This window comes from Tetrao urogallus (assembly GCF_951394365.1).
Source record: "Tetrao urogallus genome assembly, chromosome: 4".
Lineage (NCBI taxonomy): Eukaryota > Metazoa > Chordata > Aves > Galliformes > Phasianidae > Tetrao > Tetrao urogallus.
Window position 1 is genome coordinate 39849262 of NC_136817.1, and position 18298 is coordinate 39867559.

The following is an 18298-nucleotide window of genomic DNA, read 5'->3' on the forward strand; positions in this document are numbered from 1 at the left end:
ATCTTGTATATCATTTTTTTAATTCTATTCCTACTAGTAGGGTACCAGAAAATATCTTTTCATAAACTTACAGCTGTGTGTCTTCATTAATTGAAATAAGTATTTTTTCTAACATTAGCTGATACTCAAAGGAAATATTTGTAAAAAGATCTATTTCATTTTCTTGTAGGAAATGTTTTAAACGCAACTTTTAAGGGCTTTTGTGTTTTCAAACACCATACACTTCTGTTGTAATACAGTTTCTCCAGGTCTTCAGTGTTTCATTATGAAGTACAAAGATATCTAAATCTGCATCACATTTTCTTTGGGAAGGGACAAAAATCTTCCAGCATCCTTTAAAGTCTTCTAAAGAGTCTGTTGTGGTATCTTGCCTTTTGCAAGTCAGGACTTAAGTAAGAAGGAAAAGATCACTGGCATAGAGAAACCAATTACAGCAGCTACAGGTCAATGTTTATATGTTTGTAATAATATTGTATTAACTAAAAGGTTTGACCCTTTTAGTTCCACTTACATGCAAAGGTATATGTTTCTTACATCTTTTTGGGCATGTTATTGAGGGAATTCAGAGGTTAAAAACAAAAACAAAAACAGCCTTTTTCGTGTAGAACTGCTTCAAAATTCTGAATTTGCAAGAGATTGCAAGTGAACAAGTACTGGCTGGTGCTGATTTGTTTAGGTTTCTATCCTGGTTTTGAATACTAACTAAGTAGTTGTTAGCTTATATAGGCTGACCTGATAATTATCAAAAATCATTAGGTAGCTTGCTGCACAGGTGGCAATGAGCCATACTGTATCAGTACTTTCAGGTAATAAAAATGAAGCTCTTTGAGAAATTGAGGTGTCAGAAGAACAGACGCTGAAGGAAACGGATAAGTGAAAGAGTAACAAGTCTTTAAGACCAGATGGTATATATAAGATTCAGAAAGTGTTTAAGAATGAAGCAGCTGAACTGTTGTCAAAAATAGGCAATCTCATTAAAATTAGCCACTATGCTAGAAAAGTAGAGCAAACGTACCTAAGTTAAAAGCAGGTTACAGCATAAGCCCTGAAAGTAATGATCCATCAGTATTTCCTTAGTACTAGTAAAATTGGTTGGAAAAAAAAACTTTAACCCATCTCTGTACATTGTAGAACAGAGACGAAGAAGCAGGATTTGTGTTTTAAATTTAACAACAACAAACTACTCCTGGATTAGGAAGTCCGGATTCATGGATTTAAGTACTAATCTGGTTTAGGGCCAGGGTCAGCCTCGGGATCTGTTCAGCATCAAAAATGCAGCTGTAACACAGGAATTACCTTTCTCACTGTGGTAAAAGTCATTCCCAGGTTGTCAGGTGGAAACAGATGGCCAGCAAAATCCAAGCACAGCTTGGGAGATCTTTTCTTGGTGAACTGGAGCACTGAGGCACGATGTGACAGTGCAGATGCCATACAGCTCTCTGTAGCCTGGTGCATCATACCAGGAGTTGAGGCAGCTATTTCTGACAGTGCACAGTAGTGCATGTCAGGAGAAACACAGGGCAGGGATGGGATGGGACAAGTGGCATGCTCCCAGTTTCTAGTAATCTGAGGACTGGGAAACTTCCTAATTCAGAATTTCTATGCATATTTCACTATTAATGGTCAGGCATGGATTTTAGTTTCTTCATGAAAAAAAATTCTCATTGAATAAATTAAATGAATCTGTCTATAGTTCCAGCTTCATAACAGTTCCACAGTTTAATTACATGTAGTGTGAAAATATACTTTCTCCTTCAAGCTTATTGCTTAGTGATTTCATTTTGGTATTCTAGTAGCTGTGTTAGGAGTAATAGTAAATAGCAGCTTTCCTTTTATCAAGATAGTACTGTTCATGATTCCATATATCTCAATCATTTTTACTCAGTCATTTTCTTTACAACACGGAAGAGCTCTGGCCAGTTTAACTTCTTGAGGCACTCCTTACCTTTGCTCAGCCATCCCTGTGCCTTTTTTCTGCCACAGGTTATTACTGATCCTGGGTGACTGGAGACACATGCACACATATCTAGCACACCTGCTACAGCACCCATGTCTATTTGTCTACTCTCTGAAATGTGCATCTCTTGCCTTGAGCACCTTCTCTGACATTGTGGACTGAACAATATCTGCAGAACAGTCTGCAGTTCTTGATTATCCTGGTGCAGTACAACAGGAATTCAGAGTGAATAGGATAACTTGCAACTATAATGTGTTAGTACCTGAAATCACAACAGTATAGTCAAAAGATACAGGAAATGTTAATGATACATTTGTTATTTTTTAAAAAAATCACTATACTGGGAAAAGGTCACAAAATAGAGAAAAGTGAACTGTTCAGACCATTTATCAGTCTAAATACTTCTCTGAAACATTTATTTATTTATTTATTTGTTTGTTTGTTTTCAGTCTGAAAATGTATCTGTTTGGTGTACTTTGACTTTTTCTGTGGTTTGGATAAAGATACTTTGGACTCAGAGCAAAATCAGCAAGTTGGTTCTTGGACACAGAAGCTGTGTTGCCAGGCACACTACTGGCCACCTTGTAAAACTATCTGTAGCTTATCCAGCATTCCTGAGGCCCTGACCCAAAACAAGGATGATGAACTACCAATTTTTTAATGAGATAAAGGAACAGTACTTCTGTATGAAATAAATTAGTAGTTGAAAATAAAAGCCATAATAAAGCTCTCACAAATAAGGGTACAGTGAAATGAAACAAAATATTAAAGTATTCATTTATGTGAATCAGGTTCTATTTCTATTCTGTAAAAATGCCTGTGTAAGAGATTGTAGTAATAACACCATGCACCCAAAAGCAACAGGAGTTACTAAAGGATTGAATCCGTTTCGTTTTACTGATCGTTTGTGTAATCATCAAGGAAAATCAAAACACAGTAGGAGGTGGAATGGCCAGTTGGGTCTGACAGCTTGCCAAACTCCCCTTCCCAACTTAACAGTTAGTATCTTTAGGATATACGGTATTAAATTCTGTGGGGTTCAGGGCTTTCCATGTAAGAGAACTAATGATTCTGACAGCAATCTTGTAAGCCAGATGTAAGTACAAGTGACTCCCTGTGCTTGGGATCATCAGCAAAACAGTTGATATTGCTGTTAAACCTCTGACCTGATTCTTCACAAATTCATGTGATAACAGATTGCTGAGCAACTATACCATATGAATCACATTGAACCTTATTTCTACCTTTACTGTCTCGACCTTGTCCCCTTAAATCTTCCCAACCTAATGAGCTTTCACGTGACCCTACATATTGATGGAATCTACTTATTTACATTTCTCTGACACTTAGCTGAAAAAAACAGTCTTATATCGGTTTTGTCCCGTGGATTTTTTGTCTCTGAGAATCTGATCAGTCTCTGCAGTAACAAGCTTGCTGGAAACAGCTTCTACAGAGAGAGAAAGAGATGGAAAAGTAAGCAAGAGATGATCACAAGGAAACAACAGGGTTTTTGTATGTGAAAGAAAAGCATCTGCAGCTTCCTCCCTAAATGACAGGTTCAGTGCAACTGTGAAACTGCAGAAATCAGGAAGCCTTGTGTAATTATATGATAGGAACCCACTGGAGCACTGCTGCCTTTTCACTCTGATTATTCCTGTCAGTGTCACTTCAACTGTAAGGTTTGTTCTTTCAGAACAATAAAAGGAGAAGGGGGAGAAGAAGCAAAACCTCTGAATCTGTGTTGTATTTGCATATGTCCACTATTCCACAACGTCAAAGAAAAATGCCTCTTTCAAGGTATTAACCTTCCTTAGGAGAGAGAAAGCCCTGGCTTTGGCAAGAAGAGACAAAGTGAGCAATAGAAATAGTGTGGCCAGCAGGAGCAGGGAGGTGATCATCCCTCTGTACTCAGCACTGGTGAGGCCGCACCTCGAGTATTGTGTTCAGTTTTGGGCCACTCACTACAAGAAAGACATTGAGGCCCTGGAACGTGTCCAGAGAAGGGCAACGAAACTGGTGAGGGGTCTGGAGCACAAGTCTTACGAGGAGCGGCTGAGGGAGCTGGGATTGTTCAGTCTGGAGAAGAGGAGGCTCAGGGGAGACCTCATTGCACTCTACAACTTCCTGAAGGGAGGTTGTGGTGCAAAAGGGTCTGGCCTCTTCTCCCAGGCAAATAGTAGGACCCGAGGAAATGGCAAGAAGTTACACCAGAGGAGGTTTAGGTTGGATATTAGGAGAAACTTTTTCTCTCAAAGGGTGGTCAGGCACTGGAATAGCTGCCCAGGGAGGTGGTGGAGTCGCCGTCCCTGGCAGTATTCAAGAGGCACCTGGATGAGGAGCTACAAGAGATGGTTTAGTAGCTTGTGGCACTGATAGGAATGGGAGGATGGTTGGACTGGATGATCTTGCAGGTCGTTTCCAACCTTGTGATTCTGTGATTCTGTGATTCTGTAATAATATGTTTCCTGAAGGCCACTTCTTCCTCCTGTCCTTGTGGCTTTCTGATTTTGTGGCCAGAGGTCTGGTGTTCCTGCAGTATTCCTACTTGTGTTTTCTTTTTTTGCACAGAATAAGAGATATGTCTAAGGATGCAATAGGTTTATAACTGTAGCCTTGTTAGAAGCTCAAGTAGTATCATTATTTATTTTAAAAACACAGTTTATGCCTATGGTTTCTAATTTAATTTCTCTGTGTCGTATTTTAAAAGTACTTAGAAAATCTAATCTCATCTAGAGAATGGCAATTTGGTTTATATTGCAACATTTTAAAAGTAATATGGTGTACTATTGCCAAAAGCACTGACTGATTTTTAAAAGTTAGGTGTGCATGTATGTCAGTGAGATACACATGTGCTCAGTATCATGACAAATTGAGTCACTTATCCCAGAGATTGAAATATTTAGTTGATCACATTTGAAAATTACATCATGCTGCATACCACATGTAAGGGTAGAATATTAAAATAGCAGACATTCCCCGGAAAAAGGAAGCAGAAAGTGGGGCTGTAGGAAAAGAGATGGGGAGACATTCTCACTGCCTATGGTAGGTTCTGACATGGCAGTGCATGTTGAGCTGTTGATGGAGTGCCATTCAATAAACATGCTGTATTAAGGCTGCTGGGCAGTACCATAAGCCAATACTGGAGAAATTTTTCTTTCTTGCTGGCTTGTTCAAGGAGAGTGAGGACAGGTGGTAGGGAGCAGAACCATGCGCAGCTTCCCCAGAGGCTTTAGAGTTGAATTTAGGAGGAATAGAGTTCCTGTCTGTAGAGTAGCTAAGAACGTGCACATTAGTGAGCAAACAAACGAACTGCCTGATAAACAATTTCATACCTAAACACTGGGAACTTTAAAAACGAAGCATCATACTTTTATCTCAATGGGATATTGGGCCTCAAAATGGAAGTGGGATGAAAGCCCCAGCTCAGGCTGAGAAGCAGAGCAGCACTAGGAGGAGCGCAATTTCTCTCCCTCCATGCTGCACATCCTGATTCTGCAGTGGGCTGCCAGTGCCTAACAGGCAAATAACGGCAGCAACAGGGAAGCTCCAGCTGTGCCTCCTTTCCTTGGCACCATCTTGCATGTGGGCAAGCGAGGAGCAGGGAAAGTGTGGCTTTCCCTGTGGTTCTGTACGGCTGGGGTGAAGGCTTTCTGATTAGTCACTCAGGAATGGTAGGCGGCTAGACACTATTTAGCATTATTTGTTTGGAGTAACAATTCCTGCCTACTGAGAGAGTTGGCATGGAAACTGCTCCAGCACTTGTGTTTTAAAGGGTAGCCCATTCAGCACCAGGGTAATCATCAGTGAGCAAAGCAAGTAGACTCGGCCGGCAGCTGCCAACACTGCTGCCTCACTCCCAGATACAGAGAATGGTGAAAATGGCAGCAGCGATACTGCCCTAACTTTTATGAGAATAAATGGGCGGCTGTTGAGAGTTGCATTAAATGGTTTGAGTTCATTTGTGGTTGTTCTTTTCTCCTGGAGAAGGAAGGGTTATTTAATTATCTGAAATTTACACAAGAAGTTTCTTATTTCTAGAAGATGCCTTATATTTTTATGGTTGGATTAAATTTAAAGAGTTAGCACAGTTCATATAAACAGCACTTGCACTTAGAACAATGCGGTGGAAAATGGCATAATCCTTAAAAGGCTGTAAGCTCAGCACTGAGGCTTTGTGAATGCATAGCCAAGATGGAAACATACACAGCACACAGGAAATGGCACTGTCAATTATTTTCCCATTGTTGATGGCAAAAATTCAAACTGTACTTAATTCCATCATATTTTTTTCTATGCAGAAGTGTACAAGCAGAGATACTGCTGCTGGTTCTTTAAATCAACTCAGCTGAGAGAATATTGATGGCTAAATTGCTGCTCAGCAGCATTTCATAAAGTGCCTGCTGGCGTCCTGCTCTCAGATGCAGGAGGATAAATGCATGCGTAAATTTGAAAAGTTTAATTTCATGCGTACCCTTTGACTCCCGGCTTTTTGTATCCCCAGAATACAGAACATTAATTCCGTCTTCACTGATACAGAACTTTGTTTACTTTACAGTCACTGTTTACATTCAGTGCTGTTACCAAATGGCTAAGGACACTGATTTCTCTTTTCTTTGTGTTTACCAAGCAGATAATCTAAGTGATGCCCTGAAAAAGCTGAAGATAACAGCCACTGACAGCACAGCAGATAGCTTGGAGGGATGCTTGGACTGTCTGCTTCAAGCTCTGGCACAAAACAGTAAGTTCTATGGACCATTCAATTTTTAATCATACCATGGTATCAGTGAATAAAAAGAGAATTAATAAATTGTGGCTAAAACCTCATGCAAGCAGTTGGCTGCTAGATTGGTTGTTCAGAGTTTTTGTTGTTGTTGTTTGTTTGTTTTTAAACACCTATCTGCGACACTTGGGTGGCAATGAAGGCAGTGATAAATAAATACCTGCTATTTGAAACAGTTGTTCAGTCATTTTTCCAGTATTTTGAAGTAGTACAAGAAATTTCCCAACTGAGGATAGGACAAGGATGGACAAATGGGCCTAACAGGACAAGTAGAGTGGATATAGGAGCTGCTTGCTAATTCTGGTGAAGAGAGTGTTGTTTCCTCTTGGTAGTTGGTTACTTCTCCTCATACTTCATCATTTCTCATACATCAACATTTCTTATTGCCAGTTGTTTCAGATAGCAGAAATGGGCTGGCTATCTAAATGATAGATAAATGATAAATTAAGAATGAAACAAAATGGGTTTTTTTTGCATGGCTTGGTTGTTTTTTTTTAGTTTGGTTAGTTTTTATCCCCCAAAAGCTGTGAAACGTGTGTCCTTACTCCAGGTACTACTGATAATCTTTGTTTCTTCTCCATGTTATTCTACAAATCACAGCCTTTTGGCTTTCTTGGTGTAAAATAATTCATGAGGTTTTCCACAGTAGACCATAAGTCCCATTCGTATCACATCAAAGATGTCATGTGGATAACAACAGTCTTTGCATTTAATAGTAGTGCTTTTTTCATTTTAATTATTCTTCAGGGAGATTCAGCCAGAGATCAGCCCACTTTTTTGAAAATGATGAATCACTTTTGTTATGGGCTTATTTATTAGGCATAACCAATACCTTAATCCAATTTTCTGTTGGTTTTGGTATTTCCAATACTTCTAAATCTAATACTTAATCTGAAGCTTAATTAAAAGGAAATTGTATGAAAAAATGATGATGTATTTAGCATAATTAACACAGATTATCATTTTGCCGATGAAAGTTGCATAATTTTGTAACAGCACAAGGTTAGCAGACGCAAAATAATTTTCTCTAATGTACAGCAAACATACCAGCACTTCCTTGCAGCCAGATGACTCTTCTATCATAGTCTAGGGCTTTGCTCTTCCTTCCAGAATCTTTTCTCTTCTGGTCTTGTGGTTGCTAAATCAGATAAACAGATTAAGATTTTGACCCATTTCTTTTGGGTAGTTTTACATATACAGCTATAATCCCTCTGGAGTTTAAACCAATCCAATTGATGGGTTCAAGGAGTACTTATATTATGTAATTGTTCTTCTAAACATCCTAGTTATTATCAACAATATATTGCCAACAATATATTGTGAAAATCCATCTTCTTTGACCAAGCGGCCACTGAATGTCCTTTCTAATAGTTCTCATCCATTCAGCTAACTTCCTAACATAGATTCACTTATTTGGCACACTATATATCAGATATATATATAGATGGCATATATGGTAATATCATGAGGATATGACAGAAGCTGTGTCTGTGTATCAGTACGTCTCTATGTATCTGTATGTCTTACACAAAGAAGATTTCGGGCTAAACAATCACAAATGTTTTATCATTGACAAGTTTACTAATGTAGATATTAGGAGTAACACATAAAGCTAAGACAAAGCAAGCCAACATGACAAAATGGTTTAAGAGATGACTTCCATCCCTTTCAGAATCACAGAATCACAGAATCACACAGAATCACAGAATCACCCGGGTTGGAAGGGACCTCAAGGATCATGTAGTTCCAACCCCCCTGCCTAGCAGGGCCACCAAACATACACATTTAGATCAGGTTGCCCAGGACCCCGTCCAACCTGGCCTTGAACACGTCCAAGGACGGGGCATCCACAACCTCCCTGGGCAGCCCGTTCCAGGGCCTAACCACTCTCCTCGTAAAGAACTTCCCCCTAACATCCAACCTAAATCTTCCCTCCTTCAACTTGGATCCATTTCCCCTAGTCCTGCTATTGTCAGCCCTTATGAAGAGTTTACTCCCCTCCTGGGTGTAGGTTCCCTTCAGGTATTGATAGGCTGCAATGAGGTCGCCCCGCAGCCTTCTCTTCTCCAGGCTGAACAAGCCCAACTCCCTCAGCCTGTCCTCATAGGGGAGGTGCTCTAGCCCCCTGATCATCTTAGTCGCCCTCCTCTGGACCCTTTCCAAAATCTCCATGTCTTTCTTGTACTGAGGGCTCCACACCTGGACACAGTACTCCAGATGGGGCCTCACAAGAGCCGAGTAGAGAGGGACAATCACTTCCCTGTCCCTGCTGACCACCCCTCTCCTGATGGAGCCCAGGATCCCAGATTCAGAGAACATAGTTTAAACAGACTGAAGTCAAATAACCATCCTGTCATTTTAAAATGGTGTTTTTTTTTCTTGAAGCAAAGTTTTTGATGCTTTAAATCAATTTTATTTTTTAAATAACTTGATTTGCCTGAAATGAGCTGGAACAGAAGAACGAGTGATCTACAGGGCAAAAATGTACCATTATTAAGTTTGTTCCAGACATGTCACATTTGGATATCTTGAGAATAAGCTATTAAAACAGAACTTAGAGGACTAATAAGTCTGATTCTCTGACCTTTCCTGACTGTATATACACAGATATATATATTTGCATATGTGTGTGTATATACATGCACATATATGGTTATATACCTATATATCATGGTAAGTGAAGTTTGTGAAGACTTCTCCAAAAACTGCATACTGACATACAGAGTCTCCAGAGTTCATGGAACAATGCCACAATGATTGATTCCTAACTAGTCTGTTCTTTTGAGGGCAGAATTAAGTAATGTCTAGAGAGATAACATGGAATATGTTTTATATGGGAAAGTTCCATTACGTGTGTTTTCAGATAACATTAAAATAGAAATGTTTCCACCAGGAAGCCTTCAAAGAAATGTAGAAGGTGAGTAATAATAATTAGAAGTCAGATTGTTTATACTAAATTATATATTAATTGTAACAGGAAAAAAATAGTAAGATTTCTGAAATAATGATTCTACTTTCCTTTAGGATATTCCCATGTGTATGATTATATTAATTAAATTTACATTCTGGTTATAGTTCAGTAAATCATCATATTGGAGTAAGAACAGAAAAATAAACTACGTGAGAAATAGAGTGTATTTAAAGGAAATTTTTTAGGACTGTGTTTTCATTGAGAGTTCACCATAGTATCTTAAATCATGTAACTTAAGTTCAATTCACTTCATTCAGACTTAGGAACATAAATAATATGTCGTGTGTAAAATATAATGTAATGTTATTACTCTGATGGAACCCATTCCCATCTAACACCAGCCAAAAATCCAGTGTAAGATTGTGATTTCAACAAAGCAAATAAAAATGTTTAATTCCCACAAGTTCCATGCAGACCTGCCTCATTTATGTAAGAATGTTCTTCAGACTATTTCAGTACTTTTAGTTGCTGCCTGCATGCATGCAGCATAGTCTTCTGGTTGCTGCAGGAACACAAGGAAATCTCATTTGTCAGCAGTACATCAACAGTTTTGGTTCTATTTGCTTTGCATGCAATCTTTGAACTTTTTATTGTTAAAAGGTTACAAATCACTTTCTTCCAATCCCATATTATATGTCACATAGAAAGAGATGGCAAAGCTGTGATGAATGTTATAGCTTTTAATTTCTTTTTATGTAACCTTCTACTTTCCTTTTGTGTTTTTTTTTTTTTTTTCATAACTCTTGCCAACCCATCTTTTGATAATAGCAGACAGGCTGTAGTGCCATAGAACATGACACCCCTTTTCTCTAGCCTGGTGAGCTATTCTGCCATTTGTCACACCAAACAAATTAAGGCATGTGCGTACACACGTACAACAGAACACAAGGGTAAGTCAAATAACGATCTGTGATAGCTGCCAATAAACAATTTGCAGGTCAAACTGAATTGTTTTTAGCTACTATTTTGTCTACGTAGATGGCTGTATAGCCCTTCACATCTGACACCTGGGTCTAAAAATCTTGCACAGATGGTTTCTTCAGGAGACATTGTTTGGAGAGATTATTATCCCTGTTTATGAGGACATTTATTTCTTCAGTGCTTCTGGTGAGACCAGTCATCTTTTAACAAGCTAGAGCCACTAGACAAAACTAAGGGCTATAAGCTGTAAGAAGGAACGATGGCAGAGGAGTAAGAGCTAAGTGCACATTGCAAATGCTTTACAATAATGAAAACATACCTTATTTTGGGGACTTCTTTCATCATTCTCAGTGAAGACAACTGGCATAGCTAGGGACTTTGCAGCCATTCTGTCCACCATATTTCTGAAAGGAAAACACAATTGTTTGATCTCTCTCCATCCACCAGCGTTCATCATCTCTAGACAGATAAACATCCTGTGCTTCAGATCTCTGAAGTGCAGGCTGTGGCAGGCTGTGGTGCATGATGGTGCACTGAATGAAATACTGCCTTCTACCAAATCAGAAGATGAAATTCACTTACCGTGTCTTGACTTTTAAAAACTATATATTAAACAAATGACTCCACTGTCTGCTCTGTACATTTTAGATTTATGGGCATGGTTTGGTGTGTTATTGTCAAGAAGGAATTTAGCTGATCCAGAAGCAGGCTGTTTACTGTCATATGAAGTGCAGAATTATCATAGCAATGGGAAAAGACAAAGAAAAAGGGAAATTACTTTGTGAGTGAATTTGATTCTGAGGTTCTGCACCTCTTGTTCAATTCAGCTTAAAAAAAAACATTAACTGTGCATTGAAAATATGATTTCATTTTGTGCTTAGAATGATAGAATTCCCTCCATTATAAGTTGAGACCTCTATAAACAGGGATTGTTTTCCCTCTTATCCACAAAGTAGCCTAGAGTAATGGAAAGCTTATGGTTGTAGCTGCTTTTTAATGTCTGTAAAGAAAAAGGGAAAAGAATTAAAATCTGCAGAAAAAAATTACAGGAGGAAATCAGGGGAAAAAGAACACTGGTGTGTGATTCTGCATGTATTTTTCTTAGAGAAACATGGTCGTGTCATAGACTCATAGAATCATCACAGTCAGAAAGAGCACTAAGATCCTCTAGTCCAACCACTAACCAGCACCACCATGCACACTAAACCACGTCTCTAAGTACCACAGCTTCACATTTCTCAACTCCTCCAGGAACAGGTGACTCCACCACCTCCCTGGGCAGCCCATTCCAGTGCCTTTCCTCATCTGCCTGTGTTCACAGTGGAATGAGAAGCACACTCCTCCCCTGGGACATCAGCCTGCCCTCTGACCACACTCAAACAGCTTAGCGTGTCTGCAGCCCAGGGCTGTCTGCCTGCATATCTTGGATGTAGTTAGCAAAGCTGTATATTTGGTCTGATGTTTTTGCTAAATTTTCATCATACCAGCAACTTAGAAATCAAAGGGTATTTTGTGTTTCTGTTCTAATTACAATTACAGAAGGATGTTTTTCCCCTACGTACAAATGGAAGTGAAAGTATCGCTGATGATGCAGGGGAGTCTGTTTGCTTTCCTGTCCAACTGAAATTGCCAATGCAACTACTGTAGAAAAATGGCAGTATTAAATACTGTCTCTAGTGGCATCATTAGATTTGTATTACTGAACGTTATTGCTTTTTGAATAATAAATTGTACCTCATTATTACATGTTCAAATTATTTCCCATTTTGGAGCCAAAAATCTTTGTTAGGAAAAAGGAGATAATTATTTGGTTTCAGGAGTTTTGTTTTAAAAGCACAATGTTATGTGTTGCATTATTGTAATAACTCAAAGGACATAGTAACTTGAACTTAAATTGTTTTATGTAGGAAAAATTCTGTGAGACAATGGATATAATTTCATCCATTTATGATTTTATTGGCTCAGATGCTTTCCAACCAATGACTGCCTAAGTTGACAGAAAAATATAGTTTCTGAACATATGCATTGTAGCTAGGAATTTAGGGGTGTTGCTGTATAAAAATGGGGAGGTGGGGGCGGGGAGGTGAAGAAGGCTAAAGCACTTTTGCACTGGATAAAAGTATTTTGAAAGGTTATACTTACAATCTTATATAATTCTCACTTGTGAGAAGTAGAAAATGCTTTATTTTTTACTTCACATCTATAAAAACATGACTATATACTGTTGGATTTAGGAAACAATAGGTTAATTGTAAAGAAAATACAAAAGAAGGCAATATCCTTCACTGCATATCACTGTGTAGTGATTTATACTCACTAAGCACTATCTCATAAATACTGCATCTATCAAAAAAATAGTTATCCTGAGATCCTCAAATAGAGGTCTACAAAAAAAGGATTGCATGAGAAAAAGAAAATGAGAAAGAAATATAGGTTTTCTTTGAAAGCTTCTGGGACAATTACTGCAGTAATAACAAAAAGAAAAGAAAAAAAAAAAAAAGAAAAAAAGAAAAAAGAAAATGTTGTTGCTAGTCCAGACATGCTGCATTTCAGATTCAAGAGGTTAGAGCAGACATACATAACCCAGATTTGACAGATGAGGAATCTACAAATCTGCTGAGAACGTTATTTTTGGCTCTGATACACTCAGTGTAAGAGGCTGAAAATGCCCACTAATCCCAGCCTTCAACACCTAGCTCCGAAAAGTGTCTGGCATGTGACTGAAGCAGAAAGGCAAGCACACACATTTCCAAATATTTTTTACACTTCATTTTTTGGAATGTAAGCCTATGAGTTCACACTTTTCTGTGTAAAAATGCTAAAGCAGAATTACACCAATAGAGATAAGCTTAAATGAGAAGGGAAGGCGCTCATTTTTGGAAGAAGTTACGGTGTAATGAGAAAGGTTTAAAGCAACACACTTCCCCTTGAGATGTGATTGGCTAAGACATGCAGTTTTCTATTTGAGGAACTGTGCTAATCCCTGATAAGTCAAGAAGCTGTCAAAATACTCATGAAATTTTTAATTTCAACATTTCTTGCACAGCTCCTTTGCCGTGACACTTTTCCTTCCATAATGAGTATAATTACTTTGTACTTTTTTTTTTTTTTTTCCTCAAAAACATATTTTGGCTACATACTGCCCTGTTTTGATTTGGATACATTCTCTATGTTGCATCAGAGAAAATACATTATAAACTTTCCAAGCAACTGCTAGTAGATCTCTTCCATCACTTCCTGCTGTTTCAGCTTTCTGGTGTCAAGATCATGAGCTCAGCCCTCCTACCTAAACCTTCTGTTCAGGTTTTCTCATGCAAGTCAGCAGTAGGTTTTCTAAAACCTCGTGGTTCCTATTTGATGGCATCACAGAGGAGGATGTGTTAGCATCTGCTGAAGAAAATGTTGGATTTCAGCAGAGATTGCTGATTTCTCACATTCCTTCCTCGGAGATGAGACTTGCTGTCCTATGTCCCAAATCTCCGGTAGGCATTTGCTTCCAAAGGCATCTACTTTCCCATTTTTTATGTCTTGGTGGATTTCCAGTTCTCACAACCATATGTTAACACAGAGGTTATATCTGAGTTGGAAATTCTTCACTATGTTCTGTTCTTTTTAACTGGCTTTCATATGTTGTTGAGTTAGTTAGCACTTACACTCTTCCTATAATTGACATTACTTTTTCTGATCTTCACTGGTCATAGAAGACAAAACAATTCCTGTACTCAAGCAGCAAAATCACAGAGAATTTAGAGATAATTTTTTGTAATTGCTAAATTCATACTTATACTAAAAAGATACACTTCTCTGAAATACTTCAAATGTCACCACTAATGCCTTTGATTCAAGGGAAAAGCTACTTTTTTAAAAATTTACCTATATTTTCTATTTCCTTTTTGTACATTTTGGGCAGTTCAACATACGTGCTCTTATTTCATTCTTCACCAAGTCAGACAAGCACCTATAAACTGAACTTTTAGCACATCAAACTGCCATGTGGTTTTAGAAAAGTTCTGTGCCTGTTTAGTGTTTAAGCAGGGGTCATTTCACGTTTTGTTCCCAGGAAAGTAAAAGCTTGGCTACTCTCCCACCCAAACACAGAAAAGAATAATTTGTAGAATGTTCTATCCTAGCAGAGTTATTCTAAGAAATAAGAATTACATATAAATTTCATTCATTCCCATTGTGGAGGCATTTTAAGCTAACTCATTTTCCTTCCTGAAGTATAGAAGAAAACCTGAGCATTTCACAGCTTGCTCAAGCAAACTTGGCCATAAACTTCTCCAGTTTTGCAGTCAGATTTGAGCAGAGTGAGAGTAAGAATGAGATGTGTCATTTCATGTGGATTGTTATCAAGTAACAGTGTGAACCTCTGCACAGCATTAGACCCTAAAATAAAACAGTAGCCACCTATAGGCAATATTTTGACACTCAGGTGTAGGATTAACTTTTGGATACTGTTATTTCACGTAAGAGCACTCACCAATTTAATCCTCATTACTAACAAGTAAGCTGCAAGAACACAAGCCAGCAGGCAACAATGGCTGGAGAACACAAAATGAGTGAGCAAACAATGATACCAGTTAATTGTTGGCTTATTAATAAGTAGCAGAATCAAGGCCAGCATTAGAAGTATTTGCCCTGCAGCACTGAGCTACCTGTAGCACCTCGAACAGCACATTTTCTGTGCATATTGGAGACATGAAGTGGTATTTGTTTGGCAGCTGCTAAGTCTTGACCCAGCGTCTTTGGATTCGGTGATGCAGAGATAATTAATTGAATCTGTCTACTCAAACCAAGAGAGGGAGGGGGAGTAGAAATGGAAAAATATGAGACTAAGTAGAGGAGTAGCAAGGAATAAAAGCAGTGCATGTTTTTAAAGGAAGGAAAGAAATTAAGGAAGGGCAGGACAGATGTAAAGTTAAAATTTTTGAAAGAAAGCCATCAAATTAAATGCAGGTACCTGAGTGGCGATGGATGCTGAATCTCCATAATTCCCACTGCCTTCTGCAGCAGCTGCTCACACTCCGAATTTCTACTGATTTCACTCAGTTACTGCTGCCTGAAAGTTGAGAACAGAGTAAAATTAGTACAAGAAATAGAAAGAAAGGTTGTGACACTGCCGGCATTTGCCAATATTCTTACCTTTAAGGACAAATTCCTATGTACTGTTAGTCCCATTGAGCCTGAGGTATAACTTGTAAAAAGTTATGTGCATAAGTTGCTCCAAAAGTAATGCCTCCATTTTATTTCCATGAAAACTGCAACAGCTACAAAGAGCACAATAACACTATTTTATAGAGCAAATTCTCAGCCACAACATGCTTTTTTTTTTTTTTTTTTTTTTTCTTTTTTTTTTTTTTCTTATTTTTTCACCATAGTCACCACTGTTAGCCAATTTATGAGGATGAGCTGATTGAGACACTCTTCATTTCATGGTATGATTGTTGTGCATGGCTGTCCGGAACATAGCTTGTCTTTCATGGCACTTTCACTGCTGCTGAAACACACCACCCACTGCCTCACTGTGCTCACATCCACTCTTTGGTCTCCATAAGTGTTCAGCAAGTGTCAGTGAATGTCACTGGGTGCCATTTTTTCCATATGGAGGAATTCAGTGACACACATTTGCATTGATACGCACTCCCATGTCAGATGCCATTGAGTCAGAGTGCTCCACCTGTTAAAAGGCAACAGAATGTAATGGAATTGGTTGGGAAGGTTCAGCCTCTGCTGCCATACCACCATTCATCTGCTATGGGACAATAATATAGGAGGCATTACTTTCAGAGCAGCCCTTGTGGATGACAGAGTACTTCAAACATTTGGATATAAAGCCGCTCCTTTTTCAATTGCTTTGTTTTGCAGCACCATCAGTCTCGATTCTTATATGACAGCAGGTGTCAAGAAAAGAATTCTTTATTCAAAGTTTATTTCTTAGCACACTGTCTTTGCTGAGCATCATATAAACCTGGTCTCCGTGATGGGGAATATAATGCAATAAAAAGTAAAGCAAAAAGCATAACATAAGCGTTCAGCATTTATAGTTGAATTACATTTAACATCCAATTAGCAGGAAATAAGATATCATTTAGCATAATTAGGAGTATTTCTCATGACAAAAGATATTTTGATTGGTAAGCATAAAATCAGTTGTGTGTTTACAGAGATGTTAAGTCTAGGTGGTAGCGAATTACAGGGGAAGAAATTTGACAGGAGCATTTTCATAGAGTGAGTTTTGATGAGAAAATGAAGATGGTACATAAAACTCTGAGGAAGGCTTTATATTCTGCTAGAGAAGGCTTGGAAAAGATGAAGACTGTCTTAGAACAGATGCTGTTTCTATTGGCTAAAATATTCCTTTGCTACACTACCTTACATCTCACCCCTCTGAAAGTAACATTACCCAGCAAAAACACCTTACTTGTTTTTCTAGCTTTTGGCAGAATAGCTGCTTTAGCAGTAGGGGTTTGTTGGTAGGGAAACTGCCAAACTGAAACGACCACATCTTAGACTTACATATTCAGACACGCTAGAATTTCTAGTCAGCCTTGGATACGGATGATCTCTTGTAGCAGAGCCAGAAGTTCAAATCTTATTGGGCCAGCTCAGCCAGTTAAGCTCATTGAAGTCCAATAAGTTTACCTAATAAGACTTACAGTCATATGCTTTTCTGAAAACTGGGAATCCTAATGGATGTTTTGTAAGGGAGTTTTGTCTCAAATACTGTGTTATAAATTGTTCCTTCTTTTTGCTGCAGATGCTTGTTGCATCTTAGCTCATGAAACTGTATTTTCAAGGCACCGTATAACACAATGCAGAAATGTTTCAACACAAATGCTGTGTATTATACATTATTACAGTATACATATTTAATTTCAACATACTAAATCAAAGCAACTGCTTTTTATTGGACTGTCTCCCAGTAAACTGGCTTAGCTTAATGATACTGAATGGTAATCACTGCTGCTTAGTAGGGTTATATTTTACATAAATTCCCCTTAATAGTGATGTGTATTGTTAGCGCCACATAGTTAAATGATGTTTATCCAAGTGTTAAATTCCAAGGGCTATTCATTATATATACAACCTGCCAAATAAAGATTAAGTGTTAAATATTTTTTCTTCTCGGAAGACTTCAGTGAACAGTAGTTTCAGGTAATAGAATATAAAAATATTTTGTTTTAGGTTAGATTTTTGAAGTGCAGTGCAGAAGCAATGGAAAAGGCCTCTTCTGTTTTTGTTTTTGTTTTTTTTTTCATTCTTAGCTTTAGCAGCTCTGTCCCTTATGACTTACAAATATGATTTCTTTTTAGATTAAGCTTTTCCTTATGCTGCTTTGGCAACAAAACTTTTTTGAAACATCAGTGGCTAAGAAAAAAACCTTTTTTTGTAGGCAGTTGCCCAGTAAGCACTGGGGATAATTTTTCAGTAGGCATTTGATCTTGATTGAGAGCACTCTTAAGAGATTGCTTTAAAGGAATATGGAACATTTCCTGCATGTATAATAGACAGCTTTTAAATATCATTTCATTTCTGAACTTAACTAAATGTGGAAAAAGGATTTTACACTATGGGCCTTGTATTTTTGTTGTACAGACTGAAAAACTAAAGCATGAGGGGGTGCTTAAGGTTTTACCCAAGGTCTTGTATTGAACCCAGTACAAGTAGT

At 38.1% G+C, this 18298-nt stretch overlaps 1 protein-coding gene across 1 annotated transcript in view; it reads left to right on the forward strand.

Annotated features, from left to right (window-relative positions):
• Positions 1-6541: 6541 nt before the first annotated feature.
• Positions 6542-18298, forward strand: part of RAP1GDS1 (Rap1 GTPase-GDP dissociation stimulator 1) — a gene marked incomplete at both ends in the record, with an annotated part of 59189 nt that continues 47432 nt past the window's right edge. Inside the window, 1 exon segment of the mRNA XM_079534114.1 lies at positions 6542-6695. Coding sequence (XP_079390240.1) covers positions 6542-6695 — 154 coding nt within the window.